At 36.7% G+C, this 26,111-nt stretch overlaps 1 protein-coding gene across 1 annotated transcript; it reads left to right on the plus strand.

Annotated features, from left to right (window-relative positions):
• Window positions 1–24,775: 24,775 nt before the first annotated feature.
• LOC134376017 (olfactory receptor 2M3-like) lies at window positions 24,776–25,884 on the plus strand. Its single transcript, XM_063094714.1, has 2 exons — window positions 24,776–25,663; window positions 25,825–25,884. The coding sequence occupies exons 1-2, from the start codon at window positions 24,776–24,778 to the stop codon at window positions 25,882–25,884; spliced, it is 948 nt and encodes a 315-aa protein (XP_062950784.1).
• Window positions 25,885–26,111: the final 227 nt, after the last annotated feature.

The raw sequence follows: 26,111 nt of genomic DNA on the forward strand, positions 1-26,111 counted from the left end.
GTGGGAGCTAAAAATTAATATATAAATTCACACACACACACACACACACACACACACACACAAAATAAATGGGGGGGGGAGAAGATATATCAACCACAACTACTTGAAGTTGATACGACAAGCAAACAGAAAGGACATTTTCGGGGGGGGGAGGGGGGGAGGGAGAAGGGAGGGAGGTTTTGGTGATGGGGAGCAATAATCAGCCACAACGTATATCGACAAAATAAAACTTTAAAAAAAAAAAAAAAAAAACACAAAATTGAGAAACTATTTCTCACAAAGTAGGCTCACAAAAGTTTAAACAATCAAGCAACATTTAATGATTTTGAGAACTTGTTGAAAGAAGCTGCTCTTTCCATTTGCCCAGCTAGCGAGAACAAAATCATGCAAGCATTCTTGCTTGTAATTAGGAAGTATTTTATAATTCAACAATTTCCCTTCTAGCATATTGTTCCTACCATAGTAAGCAGGTAGCATCATTAAAAAAGAAAGGGGATGATTTACAAGCAAAAACAAACTTTGAAGGAGAGGTATATTCAGTGGGAGATGATGGCGCAAAAATGTACATGGTGAATATGAGGTGAAGAAGAAACACCAAAGAAAATATAATTGGTAGGCAGTTGGTAACATCAGAAGTTCAGACAAAAATGGATGAATACATTCCAATGAAGTGGTCATTCAAAAAAGAAAGAGATGACAAGTCTGGAAATCAAAGACAGTCAATAAACTCCATGGAGAGAAACCTAACCCAATACACAGTTGCAAAGTTGTGAAATATACATTTGGTCTTCGTCTCCATTTCCTGGCAAACAGCTTTTAAAATCTTTGGAATTTCTGGAGTGCAATAGTGTCCTTTTATGCTAATGAGATGACTGGTGACTGTGGACCCCTAGATAGCTTCAGGATGGGGGCTGATCACCAGAAAGGCCAAAGCCTGATTAGGGGTTTGGGACTTTCTGCCATACCCAATGACCTCTGGGAGGGGAGAATGCCTGAAGGTTGAGTTGATCACCACTGGCCAATGATTTAATGAATAATGCCTATGTAATGAAGCCTCCATAAGAACTCAAAACTATTGGATTCAGGGAGGGTCTGAATTGCTAGAAATATGGAGGGTCCTGGAGGGTGGCTTACCTGTGGAGGGCATAGAAGCTCCATGTCTTCTCCCATAACACATACTTTGCATCTCTTCCATCTGGCTGTTCATCTGTATCCTCTGTAATATCCTTTACAAACAATGGGTAAAAGTAAGCGAAATGTTTCTCTGAGTTCTGTGAGCAACTCTTGCAAATGAACGAAACTCAAGCAGGGGGTTGTTGGAGCCCCAATTAATAACTGGTCTGTCAGAAGTTCTGGAGGCCTAGACTTGCAAATGGCATCTGAAGTTGGGGTAGTCTTGTGTGACTGGGCTTTTAACCTATGGAATCTGATGCTATCTCTAGATAGATAGTGTCAGAATTAAATTATAGGTCTCCCAGCTGGTGTCTGTAGAGAACTGCTTGCTGTGTGGAGAAATACCCCCTCACATCTGATGTCAGAAGTGTCGTATTGTGAGAGAGTAGGCAAAACACTTTGGTTTTTTCCTATTTGTATCTCATAATTTTATTTGAGAATAGCGATGGGAAAACAAGTAGTAGAATCAGAAAAGAGTAACGACAAATGACAAGCATTAAAAATAGTATGTAATAATGCTAAAATCTCAAATGTAGAAAAGTCAGCGTGATGGCATATAGAAGGAGACCACTTGATTCACCAGTTTGAAAGTAACCGGTAAACTTTAACAAAATTCTGTTTACAGGTAAATGAGGCCAAATCACAATGACAATTTTATTTTATTTAAGAATTATAAATCCAACTGCCTTTATTCCCTTAATCTTATAGAGCTAATAGAGTATAAAAATATGAGATTTAAAAAAAAGAGTCAAAGTGGAGTTATTAGTATGTGAATGAGTCAAGAGATAGAAATGGAGATACAGAGAAAAATAGAAAGTTTGTATTATTTATCAAGAAATTGTAAGAAGTTTATTTTTAATTTTGAATATCAGTGAGTCATATTTTCAAGTTGAAACTAAATCATATGAGGCCTTAGGAGAGAAAGTGGGTGGTAACATGGAGAACAAGGGACTGAAATTCCTTGGAGAAATTACAAAATTAAATCACAGATGACTTAGCCAAATTGTGTTGCATATTTTTTTCCCTAGAAATTTAAATGTTTTCACTCACTCTGTAAGCAGTATATCATTTTGAAGAGATCTGGAAGGTGAGTCTGAGGGAGACAGTGCATTTCAAAATATCTAAGGCAATCTCGAGTTCAACCAGATGAAATCGCATTTTATTCAAAAGCTATATATTAGAAATTATATTATTTTAACCTTTTCAGTGACTTTTTCTGTTGATCTGCAACTCATTCATTTTCTATGTAAAATAAGAGTGATGTGTTTCTTATATATGTCAGGTTTTTTTTAAGTGAAATGCCTGTGAAGATGCTAAGTGAATGCACAATGTTATTTATAGTGATATAAAACATGCTAAACTAAGAATTCTTTCAAGATTCTCCAGTTAACCTGGTGTATTTGTTCATGTTTGAATCATTTCGGGACCTTATGGACTCTACCTGTATGTAAACTTCTCTTATTTGATTAAGAGCATGAAAGAAATAAGCATATGGCTTATTAATCAGGAACCATCAGTCTAGTAAGATAGAATATTTTCAAAAATGTTTGCTGGTGAATAACAATAGAGCTTATTGCAAGATAAAAAAAAAGTTGAGTGTAATGATGGAAACATTCATCTGATGAAAGCATACGTGATACACATACTTCGATAAGAAATGTTTAAGAATTTATTCCATCTTTCCATTAACTCTGTGAGGGGTGAGGAAAATTAGGAAAAAATAATTTCAGAGATATTACTTAACCTGCCTGAAGTTAGTAGTAGAGTAAGAATGTAAATCCAGGTTTGTCTGATCTGAGCATTCCTGATATTTGCTATTGATATAGAGCAAATAAATAAATAAAGGCTACAAATCTTCTATGAGTTCAATATATGCAGAGCCTGCTGTTCACAGATTGAATAAAGAAGCATGGAAAAAGATGTGTGGGTGCTGAAACTGCAAGGACACATATAACTTAAAGAGGTGAAGAACTGTAGGGGAAAAAGTCATTCCAACTAAGAGGAACCCTCCTGTACTGGAGAGGTCTATAAGTAGAAATGCACAGGGTGTGTATTGGGAAACAGAGAATGAATGACTTGAAATAGAAGCTTGAACAACTTTCTGCAATACCTCCCAAACAAGTTCAATAAGGAGATGAAATTTAGTCCAGCTGAAAATTTGTAGCATCTGAGATATTGAGTGGTTTTGAGGAGAGGAATAACACAATCCAATGGTGAATTGGGAAAATGCAAAAGTAATGTATTAGATGGACTGAAGAAGAGAATATTCATTTTATCCATAATCTCAGGGGGTTCAGTGCTTACAAGCCTTTCCAAACGGCATCTGCAATTCTTTTTTGTGAGGTGCAATTTCAGGTGTAATAACTGTAGGCAAGGGGATGTATTTGGTGAATAATTTCTAAGTTTCAGTAAAGACAGTTTTTGCATGCCATTTTTATCTATAACAATGCCTAGTTTTTGCATCTTTCTTTGGAAGTGGGAGAATTATTTGTCTATTGGCAAAATTCAACCCATTTAAGGTATACCCTTGGGCTCTGTAATCCCAATCAAATTCAACTACTGCTTCTTGCCTCATTTTTCTCTTACTTACTATTCCTCTTAGTTTCTCTACAACTTCAACATTTTTTTTCAATACAAATTATCTTTTACTATTCTGTTAATGTAAAATGTCTTTAGTCAACAGTACTTTTTTCCTCTCCTTTCCCCACCCCATTATCTTAACTTTCTCTTTTCTCAGAATATCTTTATAACAATTATGTTATCCTATAATTATTGAAAACACAAATGCTGTACATCAAATTATTTTAAGGTATTTGGGTATTTGGTGGGAATGCAGACTAGCATAGCCATTATAGAAAACAGAGTGAAACTTCCTCAAAAGATTAGAAATAGAACTACCACACGATCTAGAAATCTCACTACTGGCTATATATTCAAAGGACATGAAATAAGTATGTTGAAGAGACAACTGCACTCCCATATTTATTGCAGCACTATTCACAATAACCAAGACATGGAATAAACTTAAGAATCCAACAACAGATGACTGAATCAAGAAAGTGTGGTATATAGACACAATGGAATACCACTCAGCCACTAAAAAACAAAATCCTGTCATTTGTGATAACATGGATGGAACTGGAGGACATTATGTTAAGTGAAATAGTCCAGATATCATAGAAGTTGTAAATAGAAAAGTGATTACTAGAGACTGGGGAGGTGAGGGGGAATGGAGGGTGGGGAAAGGGTGGTCAACAGGTACAAAGTTACTATTAAGAAGGAAAAATAAGTTCTGGTGTCCTATTGCACAATAGGCTCACTATAGTAAATGATAAGGTATTGTATATCTCAAAACAGCTAGAAGGGAAAGTTTTGTATATTCTCACAAAAAGAAATAATAAATATTTGAGGTGATGGATATGCTAATTACCCAGATTTAATCATTACACTCAATGTATACATGTATTAAAACATCACATTGTACTGTATAAATATATACAATTATTGAGTGTCAATTAAAAATAGAAAATATAAACCCTTTTTTAGAATAATGGAGACAAGGACGGTGCAGTGCTAAATTTTTTGAAAAATCCCTAAATAAGTTTTTTTTTCTAAAAAAGAAATTTAAATTAAAAAATAAGCTACTAGAAAGCATTTGACTTGAAGGTTTGGAAATAAAACGAATTGCAGTTGACAGCAACGTTTTAGTTTCCTAGATGATCCCAGGTATGTGTGCAGAATTCAGGCTCAGCAGAAGTATATGACCTGGTTAGGCAAAAAGATAAATAAAAAGACAATACTGTATAAGTCAACAAGTACCCGGCCCATGGAGATTCTCAGGCTGCACAGCTTTTTTAGCACTCTTAACCTCCTAATTTATAAACTAGTTAATTACGTAATTTAGGTCCAACTTGAAAGAATTGATGAGTCTGATATTCTGGGTAACTTTCAAAGATGAAGCATATTTGCTTAAAACATTTCTTTGTATAAGGTGAGAAAAGGAGCAAATTTTCAGGAGCTGATTGATGTATGTTAATTTTTTATAAGTTATTTGTTTATTATTAGCATGTTCATTATTGCAAATCATAATTTTCCCTTACCTGACCAATCACTCCCCAACCCTCTTCTCTCCCTTCCCCCTTCTCTAGTATCCTTAGGTTTGTTCTCTCCTTTTGAAAGTTCAATGTATTATTGTGGTCTTTCTTTCTCTCTCTCTCTCTCTCTCTCTCTCTCTCTCTCTCTCTCTCTCTTTCTTTCTTTCTTTATAAATTCTAAGTGATATTAATATTTTAAAACATAGGGAGAGAGAGAATTCCACACAAATGTAACAGCATGTGTGAACTTAAAATAGAAAATGCATATTTGAGTCAAGTGATTTTCTGATGGGCAATAAATTTCAATCAGCAAGAATGAGAAATCATGATCATTTTTCAATAACATTTCAAGATTTTTTGGTTGGGTGTATAGTGAGAAATTTAAACAAGAATGAATGATAGAAAAAGGTTTTGGAAATATAATTAGTAATTGTTTCAGAAAGAGTTTAAAAAGTAAAAATATCTAAAAAAAATTAAGTAGCATGAGTTGTACATAAGTATACACTATCGGGGTTGAATTTCTTAATAAGCATTGTAAAAGTGAGATATAAATTCTTTTATTGAAAATAATTTAGCATTTACTTGTACATTATTTGTGGGGTACAGTATGTTGTTTCAATACATGCATGTACATTCACTTAATGTAGATAGCATAGTTTGTACCCATTAGTCCAGCACTTTTCCTCCCCGTTCCCAGCCTCTGATAACCATTTTTCTACTTTCTGTTTCTATGAGAAGCACTTTTTTTTTTCAGATTCCAAATATGAGTGATATCATGTGGTATTTATCTTTTTTATGCCTGGCTGATTTCATTTAACATGATTGTTTTCAGTTATATCCATGCTGCTGCAAATGATAGGATATCATTTTTGCTTACATAACCGGGTAGTATTCAATGGTGTATATATATATCACAGTTTTTCTATCCATTCATTTGTTGATGGACATTTAGGTTGACTCCATCTCTTGGTTATTGTGAGTACTGCTGCAATGAATGTAGGAGTATACGTGTCTTTTTGATATATGGATTTCATTTCCTTTGGATATATACTCAGTAGTGGGACAGCTGGGTCATAATGTACCTCCATACTGTTTTCCATGGTGGCTGTACCAATTTATACTCCCACCAGCAATGCAGGTGAGTTGTTTTTTTCTCTACATCCTCACCAACATTTGTTATTTTTCTGTCTTATTGATAATAGCGATTCTAACAAGAACAAGATAATATGCTGTTGTGGTTTTAATTTGAGTTTCCCTGACGATCATTGATGTAGAGCTTTTCTTTTATGTGTCTGTGGGCCATTTTTATGTCTTCTTTTGAGAAATGTCTGTTCAGGTCCCTTGCCCCATTTTTTAAGTGGGTTATTTGTGGGTTTTTGTTTTGTTTTGTTCTGATGTTGAGTTGCTTAAGTTCCTTATGTATTCTGGGTATTAGCCCCTTGTCTGATGTGTAGTTTGCAAATACTTTCTCCCATTCTGCAGATTTTCTCTTTACTTTGTTGACAGAGTCCCTTGCTGGGCAGAAACTTTTTAGTTTGATGTAGTCCATTTAAGTATTTTTGCTTTCAGTGTCTGGGCCTTTGCAGTCTTGCTCAAAAAAGTGCTACCCACTCCCATTTTGTGTATTATTTCCCCCAAGTTTTCTTCTAGTAGTTTCAAAGTTTTGGATCTTAAATTTAGGTCTTTGATTCATTTTGAGTTGATTTTTTAAAAAATTGGAACATAGTTGTACCTATTTGTAGGGCACAGCATTGAATATGAATATCTGTGTGCAATATATAATGTGCGTATCAGGATAACTAGTATATTCAACATTATACAATGTAATTGATTTTTGTGGCCTTTTACCAATTTTTCCCTTACCCCCGACCCTTCATCTTTACCACCTCCAGTAACCTCAGTTTTGTTATCTTCTTATGAAACTTCAATATATCACAGTGATTGATATATTCTTCTTTCTTTTTTTTATTTGGTCCTTATATGTATGTATATATTTTTAGCTCCCACTTATAAGTGAAGACATGTAGTATTTCTCTCTGTGCCTGGCTTATTTTGCTTAACATTATTTTCTCTAAATTCATCTGTGTTGCTGCAACTGGCACTATTTCATTATTTTTCATGGCATAATAGTATTCTATTGTGTATACCACATTTTCCTTATCCAGTCATCTGATGATGGACATTGTGGAGAAAATAGGATAATTTAGTCAGGCTCTCTGGGCTCAGGTCTGGTTGGGGGGTCGTGCAGCACATTTCTTTGTAAACAAGTTGTGTGTGGGTGGAGTTAGTGTGCGTGTGCACCCATGTATCATTTTAGTTAATTGCTACTGTGTATTCTTCAGTTTGTGAAGCAAGCTGGCCAGCAGAGAGCTCATGTCTAAAACTAGAGCATGTCTACTCTGCTGGCAGCTGCTCAGTTTTTTCTTTGGACTTTGACAGTAGTGGTTGAGTTTCTGAGTTTCTCTGTGGACTGCTTGGCTTATAGTGTTGTGTGTGCTGAATAAAGACTCCTCTTTCTTCAATCAAGTCTCCAAGGATATATTTTTCTAGTTACCTAGCTTGTAGACCTGTGTGTGAAGGGTTTGTGAATGGGTTCGAGGCGTGCATGAGTTCTGGATCCTAGCTCTAGCTCTACAGATATTTAGGTTGGTTCCAACTCTTGGCGGTTGTAAATAGAGCTGCAACAGACATGGGAGTACGGATATTCCTTCATCATGATGATTTCCACTCCTTTGGGTATATATACAGCATGGGATTGCTATATCTTATGGCAGTTCTACCTGTAGTTGTTTGATGAACCTCCATACAGTTTTCCATAATGGGTGCATCAATTTACAGTCCCACCAACAGTGTAGGAGGGTACCCCTTTCTATGCAGCCTCACCAGCATTTGTTATTCTCTGTCTTTTTCTTGATAGTCAGTCCAACTGTGATGAGAATGTACCTCACTGTGGTTTTTATTTGCATTTCCCTCATACTGAGTCATGTTGACATTTTTCATGTGTCTGTTGGCAATTCATATATCTTCCTTTGAGAAATGCCTATTCAGCTCATTTGCCCAATTTTTCATGGAGTTATTTGTTTTTGTTTGCTGTTGAGTTCCTTGTATATTCTGGATATTAATCCTTTGTCAGATGCATAATTTGCAAATATCCTCTCCCACTCTGTAGGTTTTCTTTTTCCTCTGTTAATTTCTCTTGCTATGCATAATCGTTTTAGTTTGATACAATCTCATTTGTTTATTTTTCCTTTTCTTGCCTATGCTTTTGGAGTCAGTTTCATAAAGACTATGCCCAGCTCTACTTCCTGTGTTTCCTGTAATGTTTTCTTTCAGGAATTTTATAGTTTCAGGATGTATACTTAATTAAGTCTTTGATCCATTTTGAGTTGATTGTGGTATATATCAAGTGGTAAGGGTCTAGTTTCATTCTTCTACTTATGTATGTCCACTTTTGCCAGTACCATTTATCAAAGAGGCAGTCTTTTCCCCATTACAATGGTGCCTTTATTGAAGATCAATAGGCTATAGGCGTGTGGGATGATTTCAGAGTTTTCTATTCTGTTCCATTTGTCCATGTATCTGTTTATATGTCAATACCATGCTGATTTGATTACTGTGACTTTTTTTTTTCCTTCAGCTATTTGGGGTCTTTTGTTGTTCCATATGAATGTTAGGATTTTTTTTTCTATTTCTGTAAAGAATGTCATTGGTATTTTGATGAGGATTGCAAATAATCTGTACATTGCTTTGAGTAATATGGACATTTTCACAATGTTAATTCCTCCAATCAAAGAGCATGGAGTGTCTTTACATCATTTTGTGTCCTCCCTAATTTCTTTCAGCAGTTGTTTGTAGTTCTTGTTGTAGAGATCTTTCACCTCCATGGTTAACTTTATTCTTGGTTTTTTTTTGTGTGTGTGTGGTGACTATTATAAATGGGCCTGCTTTTTTTTTTTTTTAAAGATGACAGGTAAGGGGATTTTAACCCTTGAGTTGGTGTTTTCAGCATGACGCTCTCCCAAGTGAGCTAACTGGCCATCCCTGTAGAGGGATCCAAACACATGGCCTTGTTGTTATCAGCACTACACTCTCCCAAGTGAGCCACGTGCCAGCCCTGGGTCAGCTTTCTTGATTTCTTTTCTGATAGCTCATTTTTTGAGATAAAAATGCTACTGATTTTTGAATGTTAATTTTCTGTTCTTCAACTTTACTGAAATTGTTTATCAACTCTAAGAGTTTTTGTAGTGTCTTTAGGTTTTTCTACATGTAAGATCATGCCAGCTGCAAACAGGAAATATTTCACTTCAAATTTTCCAGTCTGGATGCCTTTTGTTTCTTTCTCATGCCTGATTGCTCCGACACGTACTTCGAATACTATGTTCAATAGGAGTGGTAACAGTGGGCATCCTTTTATTGTTCCTGCTCTTAAGGGAAAAGCTTTCAAATTTCCCCATTCAGGATGATTTTAGTGTTGCATTTGCATATATGGCTTTTATTGTGTTGAGATATTTTCCTTCTATACCTAATTATCCGAGATTCTTTGTCACGAAGGGATGTTGAAATTTGTCAAATGCTTAATGTGTCTGTTGAGGTAATCATGAATTCTGTCCTTGATTATGTTGATGTAGTGTGGGGAAAATAGAATAGTTTAGTCATGCCCCCTCATCTCAGGTCTGGTTGGGGGTGGTGCAGCACATTATTTGTAAACAAGTTGTGTGTAGGTGGAGTTAGTGCACATGCACACCCATCTATCTTTTTATTTTGTTGCTATTGTGTGTTCTGGAGTATGTGAAGCCACAGATCTGAACTACTGGCAGAGAGCTCACATCTAAAAATAGAGCATGTTTACTGTGCTGGCAGCTACTCAGTTTTTCATTGGACTTTGCTGGTAGCAGTTGAGTTTCTGTGTTTCTCTTTGGACTGCCTAGCTCCTAGACCTGTGTGTGCTAAATAAAAATTAGTCCTTCTTCAACCAAGGCTCCAGGGATATTTTTTCCTGTTACCTAGCTTGTAGATCTGTGTGTGAAGGATTTGTGACCCAGTCTGGACAATGAGCTTGAGGGGTCTGTGAGCTCCAGACCCAGCCCTAGCTCTACACATGTGGCGTATCACATTTATTGACTTGTATATATTGAAGTATCCTTATATTCCTGGGATGAATCTGATTTTATTGCAGTGCATACTTTTTTTGATATTTTGTTATATTCTACTTGCTAATATTTAATTGAGGATATTTTGTCTATGTTCTTCAAGGATATTGGCTTATAATTTTCTTTTTTGTTGTTGTTTTTGTATCTTTGACTGGTTTGGGGACCAGGGTGATGCTGTCCTCATAGAAATAATTTGGGAGAATGGCCTCTGTTTCAATTTTCTGGAATAGATTGAAGACAATTGGTATTAATTTCTCCTTAAAGATTTGGTAGAATTCTGCAGTAAAGCCATCTGATCCTGGGCTTTTCTTTATTAGGAAGCTGATTACTGTTTTAATCTCACCGACATTTATTGCTTTTCTCTTGCTGTTTTTATTATTCTCTGACTTTGAGTTTTGCCAATTAACTATAATGTATTTCACAGAAGACCTTTATGGATTGAATCTGTTTAAGGATCTTTGAGCTTCCTGGACCTGAAGGTCTATATCTCTCCCTATACCTGGGAAGGTATTTGTACTATTATTTCATATAATATATTTTCAATAACTTTTCCTATTCCTCTGCTATGCAACACCCATGATTCAGATGATTGTGTACTTCAGATTGTCTGCAAGCTCTCTTCAGTTTTCTTTACTTTTTAAAATTCTTTTTTCTTTCTTTCTTTCTTTTTTTGGTCTTTCTCAGTTATCAAGAAAAGATAATCTTCAAAATCAATAATTCTTTCATCTGCTTCCTCTAGCCTTCTGATTAAGCTCTCAGTTGTGTTTTTAATTTTGTTTCCTGAATCTTTCAGCTCCAGAAGCTGTTACATTTTTTTTGAAGGCATTCATTTCATTGTATATTTCCTCCCTCAGATCCTGGATAGTTTTTTCTCATTTCATTGTATGATCTGAGTGTTCTCCTACCTCATTGACTTTCCTTAAGATTGTTGCTTAAGATTCCCTTTTTACTCAAATCAAGGACTTCCTACCCTATAGAATCTGGCACTTTAAAAGTGTATCACTTCAGAGTTGTCAGAAATTCTTTTTAATTTTTTTTTTCATATTTCATATTTCTAGTATCTCTAAGTTGGTGTCTTATCATCACAATTACATTTTTATTTTTTAACTTAGCATATTCGTTATTACAAATTGTGATTTTTCTGTATGCCCTTTACTGACCCACCTCTCCCCAAATCCCCTCACTCAGTGCCGCCCCCGCCCCGCCATCTCTAGTACTCTTAGGTTTGTTCTTACCTTCTGAAAGTTCACTGTATTGCTGTGGTTCCTTCCTTCCTTCCTTCCTTCCTTCCTTCCTTCTTTTCTAGCACCCAGTGACGAGTGAGAACATGCACTATTTCTCTTTCCTATTCTGGCTTACTTCACATAACACAATTTTCTTTTTCTTTTTTTCTGCATTGTGGAATATTTAATAGGAATATGTTGGCTTAACAATAGCAGGGCTTTTTAATTATCAGCTGTGAATATTCGTGAGACAAAAAGCTGATTGTCACCCATTGTGCCCATGATATGAAGGACAGATCCAAACTGGCAACATGACCATTACAACAAATTGTGGTTGTACCGCATGTCCCCAACCTCCCTACCCTTACCCCTTCCCACACTCCACTTTGTATCCCTAGGTAAGCTCTCTCCCTCTGCAAGTCCAACATACCAGTGTGGTCTTTCTTTCCTTCCTTCTTTCTCTCTTACCTCCCAATTATGAGCTTGTTTCACTCCACATATTTCTCCAAGCCCATCCATATTGTTGCTAATGGGAGAATTTCATTATATTTTATGGTAACATAATATTGCATATATATATACCCCAGAGTTTCCTTATCAATCATACATCGATGAACATTGAGGTTGGTTCCATACCTTGGCTATTGTAAGCAGAGATGTGATGAACATGTGAGTGCAAGTATCCCTTTGATAGGATGATTTCCATTCCTCTGGGTATATATCCAGAAGTGAGATTGCTGAATTGTATGGAAGATCTATCTGTAGTTGCTTGAGAAATCTCCATACTGTTTTCCATACTGTTTGTACTAATTTACAGTCCCAAAAAAGTGTAGGAGAATTCCCTTCTCTCCACACCCTCTCCAGCATTACTTATTTTCTGTCTTTTTGATAATAGCCAGTCTAAATGCGGTGAAGTGATATCTCAAAGTGGTTTTAACTTGCATTTCCCTGATGACTAGTGATGTTGAGCATTTTTTCATGTACCTGTTGGCCATTTTTATGTCTTCCTTTGAAAAATGTCTATTCAGTTCCTCTCCCCATTTTTTAATTGTTTTTTTTTTTGTATTGTGTAATTGCTTGAGTTCCTTCTATATTATGGACATTAATCCCTTATCAGATGCATGGTTAGCAAAAATTTTCTCCTGATCTGTAGGTTGTCATTACATTCTGTTGATTGTTTCCTTTGCTGTGCAGAAGCTTTTTAGTTTGATATAGTCTCATCTGTTTATTTTTTCTTTTGTTGCTTATGCTTTGGGTTTATGTTCATAAAGTCTGTTTCCAGACCTGTTGCTTTGCCTCCCATGGATTTGTAACCTTTCTTCCTCTGAGTGATGGAGCTGCAAAGGATTACTCAAAGACCACAAAGGGGTTAATTTCCCAGAACCCTCATAAGCAAGGTATTCTTTCCTTTTGGAAATTAACCACGAACTGGGGTTCTTGACCCACATTTAATCTCCAGACAAGGAAGTTACAGGAAAAGAACATAGGTGGGGTTATAGTTTAATAATAGAGGCTGGTACCATCAGTGAAATAACAAGGTGACATTCCATAATGCAATTTGCAAAAGGTTAAGTCAATCCACCAACAAAAACTTGATATTAGCAAACATTCTCTTTCCCTGCAGCAACTTCCCAGTATGTTTACATATCAATCAGTAACTTGTCTGCCCTTGAGCTAGAAACCTTGCTGTGCCACAACTCTCCATCCAGATCAGAGATACTACACTGAAGAAAATTTCCTGTCTTTTGCAAGGTTAACATTTCTATATGTAATTTCAAAAGTTTAGGCTCAACCTGAAGCTACAGGGAACTAGGCACTGTGCAATATATTTGCTTTATGAATGTAAGTATACTCCACACTGACCTTATTCCAAAAGTGTTTCACCTACATTTCCCTTAGTAATTTTACAGTTTCAAGTTTCATACCTAAGTCTTTAATCCTGTTGAGTTGACTTAAGTATTTGCTGAGAAGTGCATATCTAGTTTCATTCTTCTGCATATGGATATCCAATTTTCCCAGCACCACTTATTGAAGAGGCAGTCTTTTCCCCAGTGTATGTTTTTGTAGCCTTTCTCCAATATCAGATAGCTGTAAGCCTGAGAGGTGATTTCTGGGTTCTCAATTCTGCTCCACTGGTCTGAATGTCTACTTTAATGCCTGTACCATGCTGTTTTGCTTACTATAGTTTTGTAGTATAATTTGAAGTCAGGTAGTGTTATGCCTCTGACTTTGTTCATTTTTCTCAGGATTGCTTTACCTATTTGGGGTCTTTTGTTGTTCCATTTGAATGTGAAGATGATTTTTTCCATTTCTGTGGAGAATGTCATTGGTATTTTTTTTTTTTTTTTTTTTGTCGTTTTTTCCTGACTGGCACTCAGCCAGTGAGTGCACCGGCCATTCCTATATAGGATCTGAACCCGCAGCAGAGCGTCATGGCGCTCTCAGTGCCACACTCTACCGAGAGTGCCACGGGCTCGGCCCTGTCATTGGTATTTTGATAGGGATTGCGTTGAATCTGTGGATTACTTTGGGTAGTATAGACATTTTCACAATGTTAATTCCTCCAACCTAAGAGCATGGGATATCTTTCCATCTTTCTGTGTCTTCTTTCATTGCTTTCAGAAGTGGTTTGTAGTTCTCATTGTAGAGATCTTTCACATCCTTGGTTAAATTGATTCACAGGTATTTTATTTTTTGTATGACTATTGTAAATAGGCTTACTTTCTTGATTTTTCTGTTAGTTCATTTAGTTCATTATTGGAGTATATAAATGTAATTAATTTGGGGCATTTATTTTTTATCCTTCAACTTTACTGAAATTAACCAGCTCTAGGAGTTTTTTTATAGAGTCTTTAGGTTCCTCTATACATAGTGATGGAGTTTTTGTGTGTTGTCCCCTCCAAAACTCATGTGGAAATTTGATCCACAATGTGGCAGTGTTAGAAAATGATTGAATCATTGGGTGGGTACCTCATGAATGAATTAGTGCTCTACCTAGGTGGGGGAAGTAATGAGTGAGTTCTCATTCTATTAGTTTCTGTGAGAGCTGGTTGTTTATAGGACCCTGGCACATCCTCTCTCTCTCTCTCTCTCTCTCTCTCTCTCTCTCTCTCTCTCTCTCTCTCTCTCTCTCATGGCTCTTCCCATGTGATCTGATTGTACCCATTGCTAGTTGCTCACCACTTTCTGCCATGAATAGAAGCATTCTTTGGCCAATGCCAGATGCAGATATCCCAGAATCATAAACTAAATAAACCTCTTTTCCTTATAAATTACCCAGTCTCAGGTATTTCTGTTATACCAACATAAAACTCACTGAAACAGAAAATTGGCACTGAGGAGTGGGGTGTTGCCATACAGATACCTGAAAATGTGGATGCAGCTTTGGAACTGGGTAATGGGCAAAGGTTGGAGGAGTTGGGAGGACTTAGAAGAAGACAAAAAGATGAGGAAAAGTTTGGAACATTTTACAGTTGTTTAAATGGTTGTGACCAGAATTCTGATAAAATGTGGACAGTAAGGACATGTGGATAATGAGGTCTCAGATAGAAATGAGGAATTTATTGGGAATTGGACAAAAGATAACCCTTGCTACACAATAGCAAGGAATTTGGCTGCATTGTGTCCATGCCCTTGGTCTAAATGGAATGTGGGACTTAAGTGTTGTGAACCATAATCTTTTTCAGAAGAAATTTCTAAGCAGCAAAGCATTAAGGAAGCTGCATGGTTATTTTTAACAGCCTACTCTGAGTTATGGTGGCAAAGGCATGATGTAAAGCCAGAATTTAATAGGGAAGCAGGGTATAAATATTTGGAAAATTTGCAGCCTGGCCATGAGGTAGAGAAGCATAGAGCAAGAGAAAAATGCAAGGGTGAAGCAGATAAACTGTTTGCTAAAGACACTATCTTGGCCATGAGAAAGCCAGAGCTATGAGCCAAGACAATGAGAGAAAATCCCTAAGTGCATTTGAGAAGTCTAGAAGAGTGCCACAACCAATACCGACCCTAAGGCCTAGAAGCACTTAGTTCTCCTGGAGAATAGACCTGGGGCACAGCTGCTCTTGGGAACCTGCACCCTGCATCCCAGCTGCTCTGGCTGGAGCAGCCCCAAGTGTGGTTCATGCAGCAGTTCTGGAGAGTAGAAGCCTGAAACCTCAGTGGCATCCACATTGTGTTAAGTCTGTAGGCTGGCAGGATATGAGAGCAATGGAGGCATGACAGCCACCACCCAGATTCCAGAGGATTTATGGAAAAGCCCAGGGACCCAGGCAGAGACCTGCTGCAGCTGTGGAGCTACCACAGAGGTCATCTACTAGGTCATTGCCAAAAAGGAATGTGGGGTTGGAGCCCCAACAGAGAAACCACACCAAGGAAATGTGTAGTAGATCCAAAGCAGCAGGGCTACCACCAGGACCCCAAAATGGCAGGGCCAATGGTGATGTGCAACACAGACCTGGAAAAGCCACAGGTGCCTATTCTTTTGGCCTATTGCTCCCTTCTGTCATAGCAACACAAAACTGACTAATACACATAAGATCATGTCATCTGCAAATAGGGACAGTTTCACTACATCTTTTCCAATCTGGATGTCCTTTATTTCTTTCTCTTGCCTGATTACTGTGGCTAGTACATCCAGTATTATGTTAAATAGAGGTGGTTGAGATTGGGTATCGTTGTCTTGTTCCTGTTCTTAAGGGAAAAGCCCTCAGTTTTTCCAAATTCAGAATGATACTGGTGGTGGGCTTGTCAAAGATGGATTTTGCTGTGTTGAGATACTTTCCCTCTACACCTAATTTGTTCAGTCTTTATCATGAAGGAATGTTGAATGTTGTCAAATGCTTTTTCAGCATCTATTGAGATAATCATATGGTTTTTGTCCTTGATTTGCTGATGTGATGTATCACATTTATTGAATTTCATATGTTGAACCATCCTTGCATCCGTGGGATGAATCCCACTTGATCATGGTTTATAATTTTTGATATATTTGTTTATATATTGTGATTGCTAATACTTTTGTTGAAGATGTTTGTGTCTATGTTCATCAAGGATATTGGCCTGTAATTTTCTTTTTTTGTTGTTGATGCTGTGTCTTTATCTGGTTTTGTTATCACTGTTGTATTTGCCTCATAGAATGAGTTTGGGAGAGTAGATTCTGTTTCAATTTTTTGGAATAGTTTGAGAAGAATTAGTATTAATTACTCTTTAAAGGTTTGTTAGAATTCAGCTGTAAAGCCATCTAGACCTGGACTTTTCTTTATTGGAATATTGCTGATTTCTGCTTCAATCTCGTTGCTTGTTATTGGTCTGTTCTGGTTTTCCATCTCTTCTTGATTCAGTCTGGGTAGTTCAATTAACATAATTTTCTGCAGACCCATCCTTGTTGCTGCAGAAGGCAAAATTTCATTCTTTTTTATGGCTGAGTAGTATTCCGTTGTTTATATATACTGTATTTTCTTATACAGTCATCCATCGATGGAAACTTAGGTTGGCTCCATGTTTTGCTATTGTAAAGAGCTACAATGAATATGGGAGTGCATGTATCCCTTGGACATGATGATTTCCATTCCTTTGGATATACACCAAGTGCTGGGATTGCTGGATCATAAGATAGTTCTATCTGTAGTTGTCTGGGGAACCTCCATAATGTTTTCCATAATGGCCGTGCTAATTTACTGTCCCACCAACAGTGTGGATGTGTGCCCTCATTCCCTACATCCTTGCCAGCATTCATTATTCTTCTCTTTAACAATGGCCAGTCTAAGTGGGGCGAGACACTATCCCTATGTGGTTTTGATTTGCATTTCTCTGATGACTAGAGATACTGAGCATTTTTTCATGGACCTGTTGGCCATTTGTGTCTCCCCTTGAAAAATGTCTATTCATCTCCTTTGCCCATTTTTGAATTGGTTTATCTGGTTTTTTCTGTATAGTTGTTGGAGTTCTTCGTATATTCAGGATATTAATCCCTTGTCAAACATATAGTTTGCAAATATTTTCTCCTATTCCATAGGTTGTCTTTCCGCTCCTTTGTTTCCTTTGCTGTGCAGAAGCACTTTATTTTGATATTATCCCATTTGTTTATTTTATTCTTTTGTTTCTTGTATTTTGAGGGTGTGATTAATAAAGTCTTTACCATGTCCTACTTCCTGGAGTTTTTACACTGTTTTCCTTATTAATTTTATTGATTCAGGTTTAATATTTAAATCTTTAAACAATGTTGAATTCACTTTGGAATATAGTGAGAAGTATAGGTCCAGTTTTACTCATATGGCTGTAGAATTTTTCTTAGCACCATTTATTACAGAGGCAGTCTTTTTCCCAAAGTGTGATCTTGTTGAATTTGTCAAAGATCTGTTGTCTTTAATCTGTGATTGATTCCTTGGTTTTCTATTCCATTGATCTGAGCATCTGTTTTTATGCCAGTACCAAGCTATTTTGGTTACAATAGCTTTGAAATATAATTTGAAGTCAGAGAGTGTTATGCTTCAAGCTTTATTTGTTTTTCTGTTTGTTTGTTTTAGTTTTAGTTTATTTATTTATTTATTTTCTCAGGATTCCTTTGACTATTCAGGATATTTTCATACTCCATATGAATGTTAGGACTGCTTTTTCTATTTCCGTGATGAATGTCTTTGGTATTTTGATTGGGATTTCATTGAATCTGTAGATTACTTAGCATAGAATGGATATTTTTGCATTGTTAATTCTTCCAGTCCAGGAGCATGGTATGTCTTTTCCCCTTTAAGTGTCCTCATTAATTTCTTTCAGTAGCGTTTTGTAGTTCTCATTGTAGAGATCTTTCACCTCTTTGGTTAATTAATTCCTAGGCAGTTTTCTTTTTTTTTTTTTTTTTTTGGCAACTATTGTAAATGGGCTTTCTTTCTTGATTTATTTTGTGCTAGTTTATTACTGGAATATAAAAATGCTACTGATATTGGAGTATTGTTTTTCTATCTTGCAACATTTCTAGAATTGTATCATTGTTGTTTTTCTAGTTCTTTGAGTCATAGTGCTAATTTGTTCATTTGAAGGTTTTCCATTTCTTTGATGTAAGTTTTTAATGTGATAATCTTCCCACTTAGTACTGCTTTGTAGTATCCCACAGGTTTTGGTATGATGTGTGTTTATTTTCCTTAGTTTCAAGAAATTTTTTAAATTTTCTATTTAATTTCTTCTTAGACCCATAGATCATTCAGGATTCTTTTGTTTAATTTGCATTCAATTGTATAATTCCCAGAATTTTTCTTGTTATTTTTTTACAGTTTTAATTCGTTGTATTATGTAAGGATAGTTGGAATTATATTAAATTTTTTGGTTTGCTGAGACTTGATATATGACCTAATGGGTTCTATTCTGGAGAATGTTCCATGTGCTGATGAGAAGAATGTGTATTCTGTAGTTATTGGATGAAATGTTCTGTAGATGTCTGCCAGGTCTAATAGGTCTAAGGTGTAGTTTAAATCTTGTGTGCCTTTGTTGATTTGTTGCATAGAAGATTTGTCCAATAATGAGAGAGCAGTGTTCATGTCATCCACTGCTATAATTTAAGGGTTTATCTCTTTTTATAGGTCTAAGAGAGTTTGCTTTATGTATCTGGGTGCTTCAGTGTTGGGTGCATAAATATTTATGATTGTTATGTCTTCTAACTGGATAGGTCCCGTTTTCATTATATAATGACCTTTGTCTCTTTCAATGGTTTTTGGTTTGAAGTATATTTTTTCTGATATAAGAATAGCTACTCCTGCTCATTTTTGGTTTTCATTAGCATGGTATTTCTTTTTCTATCCCTACACTTTCAGTCTGTATGAGTGTTCATAGGTGAGTGGGGTCTCCTGAAGACAGCATATAGTTGGTTCTAGCTTTTTAATCCAATTAGTCAGTCTGCGTCTTTTGAATGGGGAGGGTAATCCATTTGCATTTAGGGTTGTTATTGACAATATTGCTTTACTCCTCTCATTATATTGCTTTTTGTTTAGATGTTTAAAATATCATTTGTTCCTTTCTTCCCCTTTTATTTTTCATTTTCAATGTTAGTTGGTTTTCGAAGTCACATGATTTAGCTTTTTTCTCTCTCATTTGCAGTTTCATTTTAATGGCATGTTTTGTTCTTTCTTGTAAATCCATGATAGTGATTATCATTTTTCAGATTCCAGATGCAGGACTCCCTTGAGAATTTCTTGCAAGGTTGGTTGTGAGGTAGTGAACTCCTATAATTTTCATTCCTCTCAGAAATACATTATTTCTCCCTCATTTATGATGGATAACATTGCTGGGTAAAGAATTCTTGTTGGGCAATATTTTTCTTTTAGTATTTTGTATACATGATTCCATTTTCTTCTGGCCTGTAAGGTTTCAGTTGAGAAGGTCTTCTGTTAATCTGATGTGGACTCCCTTATAGGTGACTTGACACATTTTTCTTGCTGCTTTTAGAATTCTTTCTTTGTCATTGAGTTTTTCCAGTTTGACTACTATGTGTTTGGGGGAGGATCTCTATGGATTGAATCTATTTGGGGATCTTTGGTCTTCCTGGATCTGAAGGTCTGCCTCTGCCCCAATACCTGAGAAATGTTCTGTTATTAATTCCTTGAATAGGTATTCAATACCTTTTCCTTTCTCCTCCCTTTCTGAAATACCTATGATTGGGATGTTTGTGCTCTTGAGGTTGTCTATTAGGATATGAAGGAGGAAATTTACAAAGAGATCAATACCTTAAAAAAGAATGTAACAGAACTCCTAGAAATGAAAGATTCACTCAGTGAAATAAGAAAAAGAACAGAAAGCTTGAGTAGTAGGCTAGAACAAGTGTAAGAAAGAATTTCCGATCTTGAAGATGGTCTTTTTGAAACAACCCAGGCAGACAAAATATAAAACAGAAAAAAGAATTTTAAAAAATGAAGAATATCTAAGAGAGCTAACAGACAACCTAGATATTTTTTTCTTTTTCATTATTCTGTTATCTAATTAATTCTCTTACCTCTTTGAGTTTTCTTAAGATTACTACTCACAATTCCTTTCCAGACACCTCAATGTTTTTCTCCTCTATGTTGGTTCATCCAGGACATGAGCAAGCCCTCAGGTTCTTGAGGGAAGTGCCTCATTGCTTTGTCATTCTTGGTGGTGGGTGATTTTGGGTAATCCTTTGGAGCCCTGATTAGCTCTGCATGACACTGATGTGTGCCCTGAGGTATACTGATGCTCCTTTGTTTGAATCGGTGACACTGGGTAGGTTTTCTCTTTCTTCTTTTCTACAGGCATCAGATCCTCCTGGGGCCTTGCTTCCACTGGTTGGGGAATGGGCTGGTGGTGATTGCAAATTTTCTTTCTTACTCAGTTTGGGTATCCAGGGTATCTTACTTTCAAGGTTTCTACATGTGTTTCTCTCTGGATGAAGACAGTCCCTTGGGAAGCACACATGCTTCTCACCCCTATGTGTGCTACAACATATAGCAGTGTAATTCTCCTTGTGGTTTTGGCTACCAGTTCATGGGTCTTTGCTTGCTCACCTCTTTCCCTGGCCTCCACTAGTGACTGTCATTCTGTCCATGCTGATGAGTGGTCAGCAGGCTGCTTAAAAGGGGGAAGTGGCTATTGGTGTGGCAGTGAGCTGCCTTTGCGGCAGCAGTTGCTGTGGTTGTGACTGTTGTAGACCACTTGCTCAGCACTGTGGCAGTGGCAGGGTATCTTGCTGCCAGCAAGGTGGCCAGTGTGTTGGTGCTGTCAGTTGGAGGCTGGCTGGCAGGGCAAGGTCTAGGGAGGTGGCCAAGCACTGGTGCCACCAGTTGGCGGTCTGTGTGGTAGGACACAGTGGCTTCCAGGGGCCCAGTGAGGTGGCCAGTGATGCTAGTGCTGTCAGTCAGGGAGCTGGCTGGTGGGGGGCAATTTTGATTTGATTTTTGTTTATGGTGAGAGGCAGGGATCTAGTTTCAATCTTCTGAGTATGGATGTCCAGTTTTCCCAGCACCATTTGTTGAACAGGCTGTCCTTTCCCCTCTGTATATTCTTAGCACCTTTGCAAAAAGTCAGTTGCCTGTAAGAAGAGGGTTTATCTCAGAGCTCTCTCTTCTATTCCATTGGTCAATTTGTCTGTTTTTATGCTGGTGTCATTCTGTTCTGATTATTATAGCTTTATAGTATATTTTGAAGTTAGGCATTGTGATGCCACCAACTTTGCTATTTTTGCTTGCTTTAGCTATATGGGGCCTTTTATGGTTCCATACAGATTTTAAGATCAGTTTTTCTAAATGATAAATGTCATTGGTATTTTGATAGGGATTGAGTTGAATGTGTAGATTGCTATGGGTAATATGGACATATTGATGATGTTAATTATTTCTACCCATGAACGTGGGATGTCTCTCCATGTATTTGTATCCTGTTCAATTTTTTTTCACCACTGTTTTATAATTTTCACTCCAGAGGTCTTTGCCCTCCTCAGTTAAATTTGCTCTTGTAGAATTTTTCTTTTTTTGGTAGCTATTGTGAATGGAATTGCTTTCTTGATTTCTTCTTTGGCTATTTTGTTATGAGCATACAAGAAGGCTATTTTTGTATGCTTATTTTGTATCCTGCTACTATACTGAATTCACTTTTTGGTTCTAGTTGTTTTTTTGTATAGTCTTTAGAGTTTCCTTGTATAGGGTCATGTCATCTGCAGATAGGAATAGTTCAACTTTCTCCTTTCTGATCTGAATGCACTTTATTGTTTTCTCTTACTTTTTTGTGCTGGCTAGAACTCCTAGCGTCATATGTAATAAAATTATATAATGTGGGCAGCATTGTCCTCTTCTTGATCTTAGAGGAAAATCCTCCAATTTTTGTCCATTCAGTATGATGTTAGCTGTGGGATGGTAATATAAGGCCTTTTTTATATTGAGGTACCTTCTATCTATACTAATTTCTGGGGTGGTTTTATTATGAAGGGGTGTTGGATTTTATCAAATACTCTTTCTGCATCCATTGAAATGATCATATTTTTTCTTATTCTTTCTGTTGATGAGATGTATTCCATTTATAGATTTGCATATGTTAAATCATCCTTGCATACCTGTGATGAATCCAACTTGATCACAGTGTATGATGTTTTTAATGTGTTGTTGGATTCTGTTTGCTAGTATTTTCTCGAGGATCTTCATGTCTGTGCTCATTAGGGGTACTATCTCCAGTTTTCTTTATTGCTGTGTCTTTTTCCAATTTTGGTATGAGGTGATGCTAGCCTCATTCAGTGAGTTTGGAAACATTCCTGCCTCTTTTACTTTTTGGAAGAGTTTGAGAAGAATTCTTGTTAATTATTCCTTAAATATTTTCTAGAATTTAGCAGTGAAGCCATCTAATCTTGGAGTTTTCATTGTTGGAAGGCTTTTTATTACTGCTTCAATCTCATTACTTGTTGTTGGTATGTTCAGTTTTTTTTAGTTCTTCATGATTCTACTTTGGTAAATTGTATGTGCCCTGTAATTTACACATTTCTTCCAGGATTTCCAGTTTGTTCACATGTAGGTTTTCATAGTAGTCTCTTATGATCCTTTGTATTTCTGTGGCAGCAGGTGTAGTGTATCCTTTTCCATTTCTCATTTTATTTGAATCTTCTTTTTTTCCTTTGATAGTTTAGCTAAAGCTTTGTTAATTTTGTTTATCTTTTTGTAAAACAAACTCTTGGGAGGAAAAAATTAATATTATTTAGAACTGATTAGCAATTTACGATATAGTGAACATCTTAGTTATAATGGGAAAGTTGTTATAGTCACAGAATTGTTGATTACTGAACAGATATAGTTGAGAAGACACAAAATTTGAAAAGACAAAGTGAACAATTTTTTCAGAGGTTATTAAGGGAACACAATATTAAGAGAGCACAATAAGGTAAGAGAAGGGAAAGAAAGCAAGCCAATGCCTTGTCCCTTGGGAAGAAGAGGCACAGAAAAGAAAGTACGTGGATGTGGAAAGTGAAAATTAAAAAGATATTACTTGTTAGCCAAATAAATATTCTTAAAAGAGGCTTTCAAAAGAAAATGGAAGAGATTAATGTTTTTATAAACTAGAATAGTCTAGAGATAGTGTAGAAATAGGCTCTATTCCCTCCAATATTATTTAATTTAAAGTATGTATATTGTATAAATGATATTTCAGGTAATGTTTTAAATAGCTTACAATATAATTTGATTTAGTCTTCACAACACCTTATAATATAGACATTATTAATGCCTAAATGTACAAAATGAAAAATAATAGAGAAATGAATACTTGTCTAAGTTCACACAGCTAAAATAGTCTGCAGCAGGAATTTAAATTTTGCTCCTCCACTTTCCTCTAGCCTGGATTTCCAGTAAAATATCCTATACCTGACTGCCTCATGGACCCACCTTGTTTTTAGGGAAGAAGTGAGGGAAGGGAATACTGGTGACTTCTATGACTCAATTTTATTAACAATAAATATCAATTAATATATTTTGAATATTGATATCTCAATTTCTTCTGTTTACCTGGCATTTGACAAGTTATGTCTCATTTTAGTACATACTTCCCCCTCTGCTTTCTTAGACAGAATTTTGTTAGTATTATAGTATGATGTGCTGAGCTCCATGGGATATGTGCAACAGAAATGTTATGCAATTTTACATCAATTCATAAGTCTCTTTATTATTTTAGTGTAATTATGAAAAAATGATCCACACTACACATTTGAATTGACTTGTTCCTCACTCTAGATTATAAGAATCTTTTTTTTTTTTTTGTCGTTTTTTCGTGACCGGCACTCAGCCAGTGAGTGCACCGGTCAGTCCTATATAGGATCCGAACCCGCGGCAGGAGCGTCGCCGCACTCCCAGCGCAGCACTCTACCAAGTGCGCCACGGGCTCGGCCCTAGATTATAAGAATCTTGAGAAACCTCCTGTGCTCTTACTATGAAGGCTGCTATGTCTCTTAGATATACACTTTAGATTTACAAATCATGACAACCTGAAAATAAGCTTCATTATTCATAGCCTGTGATATAAAAAAAAAAGCCAGCGTCCAGAGGAATAATAATTTTCTCATGCAGAGACAATTTTGCTGATGTAGTGATCTAGGGAAAAAAATTCTTGATATTTTTGACATGTTTTCCGTGTTGTATTCTTCACAGTGACCATATTCATCATGGCATGGACGAATAAGACCTTCAGCTCTGACTTTATCCTGCTGGGAATCTTCAATCACAGCCCCACACATACTTTCCTCTTCATGTTGGTCTTGAGCATCTTTGCAGTGACCTTCGTGGGGAACTCTGTCATGGTTCTCCTCATCTACATGGACACCCAGCTCCACACCTCCATGTACTTCCTCCTCAGTCAACTGTCCCTCATGGATCTCATGCTCATCTGCACCACGGTACCCAAGATGGCCTTCAACTACTTGTCTGGCAGGAAATCCATCTCTCTGGCAGGTTGTGGAACCCAGATATTCTTCTATGTCTCCCTGCTTGGGGCTGAGTGTTTCCTGTTGGCTGCAATGTCCTATGATCGCTATATTGCCGTTTGCCACCCATTAAGATACCCAATTCTTATGAGCCAGAAAATCTGTAGCCTCATGGTTGCCTCCTCCTGGATTCTTGGCTCCTTTGATGGTATAATTGAAAGTGCAGTTGCATTGTCTTTCTCATACTGCGGTGCCCGGGAAATACCCCACTTTTTCTGTGACGTCCCCGCCCTTCTTTCTCTATCATGCACGGACACGTTGTTATTTGAAAGGATGATATTTGTCTGCTGTATAATTATGCTTCTCTTCCCTGTGGCAGTCATCATTGCTTCCTATACTCGTGTGATTCTGGCTGTCATACACATGGGTTCTGGGGAGAGTCGCCGCAAAGCTTTCACCACCTGTTCCTCCCACCTCATGGTGGTGGCAATGTACTATGGAGCAGCCATGTTCATATACATGCGGCCCAGTTCTGACCGCTCTCCCACCCAGGACAAGATGGTATCTGTTTTCTACACCATCCTCACCCCCATGCTGAACCCCCTCATCTACAGCCTCCGCAACAAAGAAGTGGGCAGGGCATTCATGACGCTGGTAGGGAATTGTAAGTCTGGAAAGCGAGTGGCTTAATGCTCTCCAAACATTGATTTTTCTTTACACACTTAGCTTTATGATTAAATTTATATATTGAACCAGTACAATCAAGTATCTTATATTTACTAAACTGGTAGATTTACAGACAACCACATAAAATCAAGAAAAAAAAACTATTTGCATTCATGTTTGGTTAAATATTTCATTTTGTTGCTGTTGTGGTAGTGGTAAGTTCAGTGTATGGCTATAGGTAAATATTTGTTGCAGTAGAAAATGAAAAACTATATATGTTATCTTTTTAATATCATTTAACAAATGAGAGACGTTTGCACATCATATTACCTCATTTTCTACTGCACCTATTAAACTTGTGTCTCTTAACGTACAGCAGATTTAACCCTGACAAAGAATTCTATTGAGTTTA

Source organism: Cynocephalus volans, chromosome 4, assembly GCF_027409185.1.
Source record: "Cynocephalus volans isolate mCynVol1 chromosome 4, mCynVol1.pri, whole genome shotgun sequence".
NCBI lineage: Eukaryota > Metazoa > Chordata > Mammalia > Dermoptera > Cynocephalidae > Cynocephalus > Cynocephalus volans.

Bases quoted from the DNA above. Each gene is read 5' to 3' on its own strand.
- LOC134376017 (XM_063094714.1), top strand. From the start codon at position 24,776: ATGGCATGGACGAATAAGACCTTCAGCTCTGACTTTATCCTGCTGGGA. The intron at 25,664-25,824 runs GTGGGCAGGGCA...CTAAACTGGTAG, and splicing joins ACAGCCTCCGCAACAAAGAA to ATTTACAGACAACCACATAA.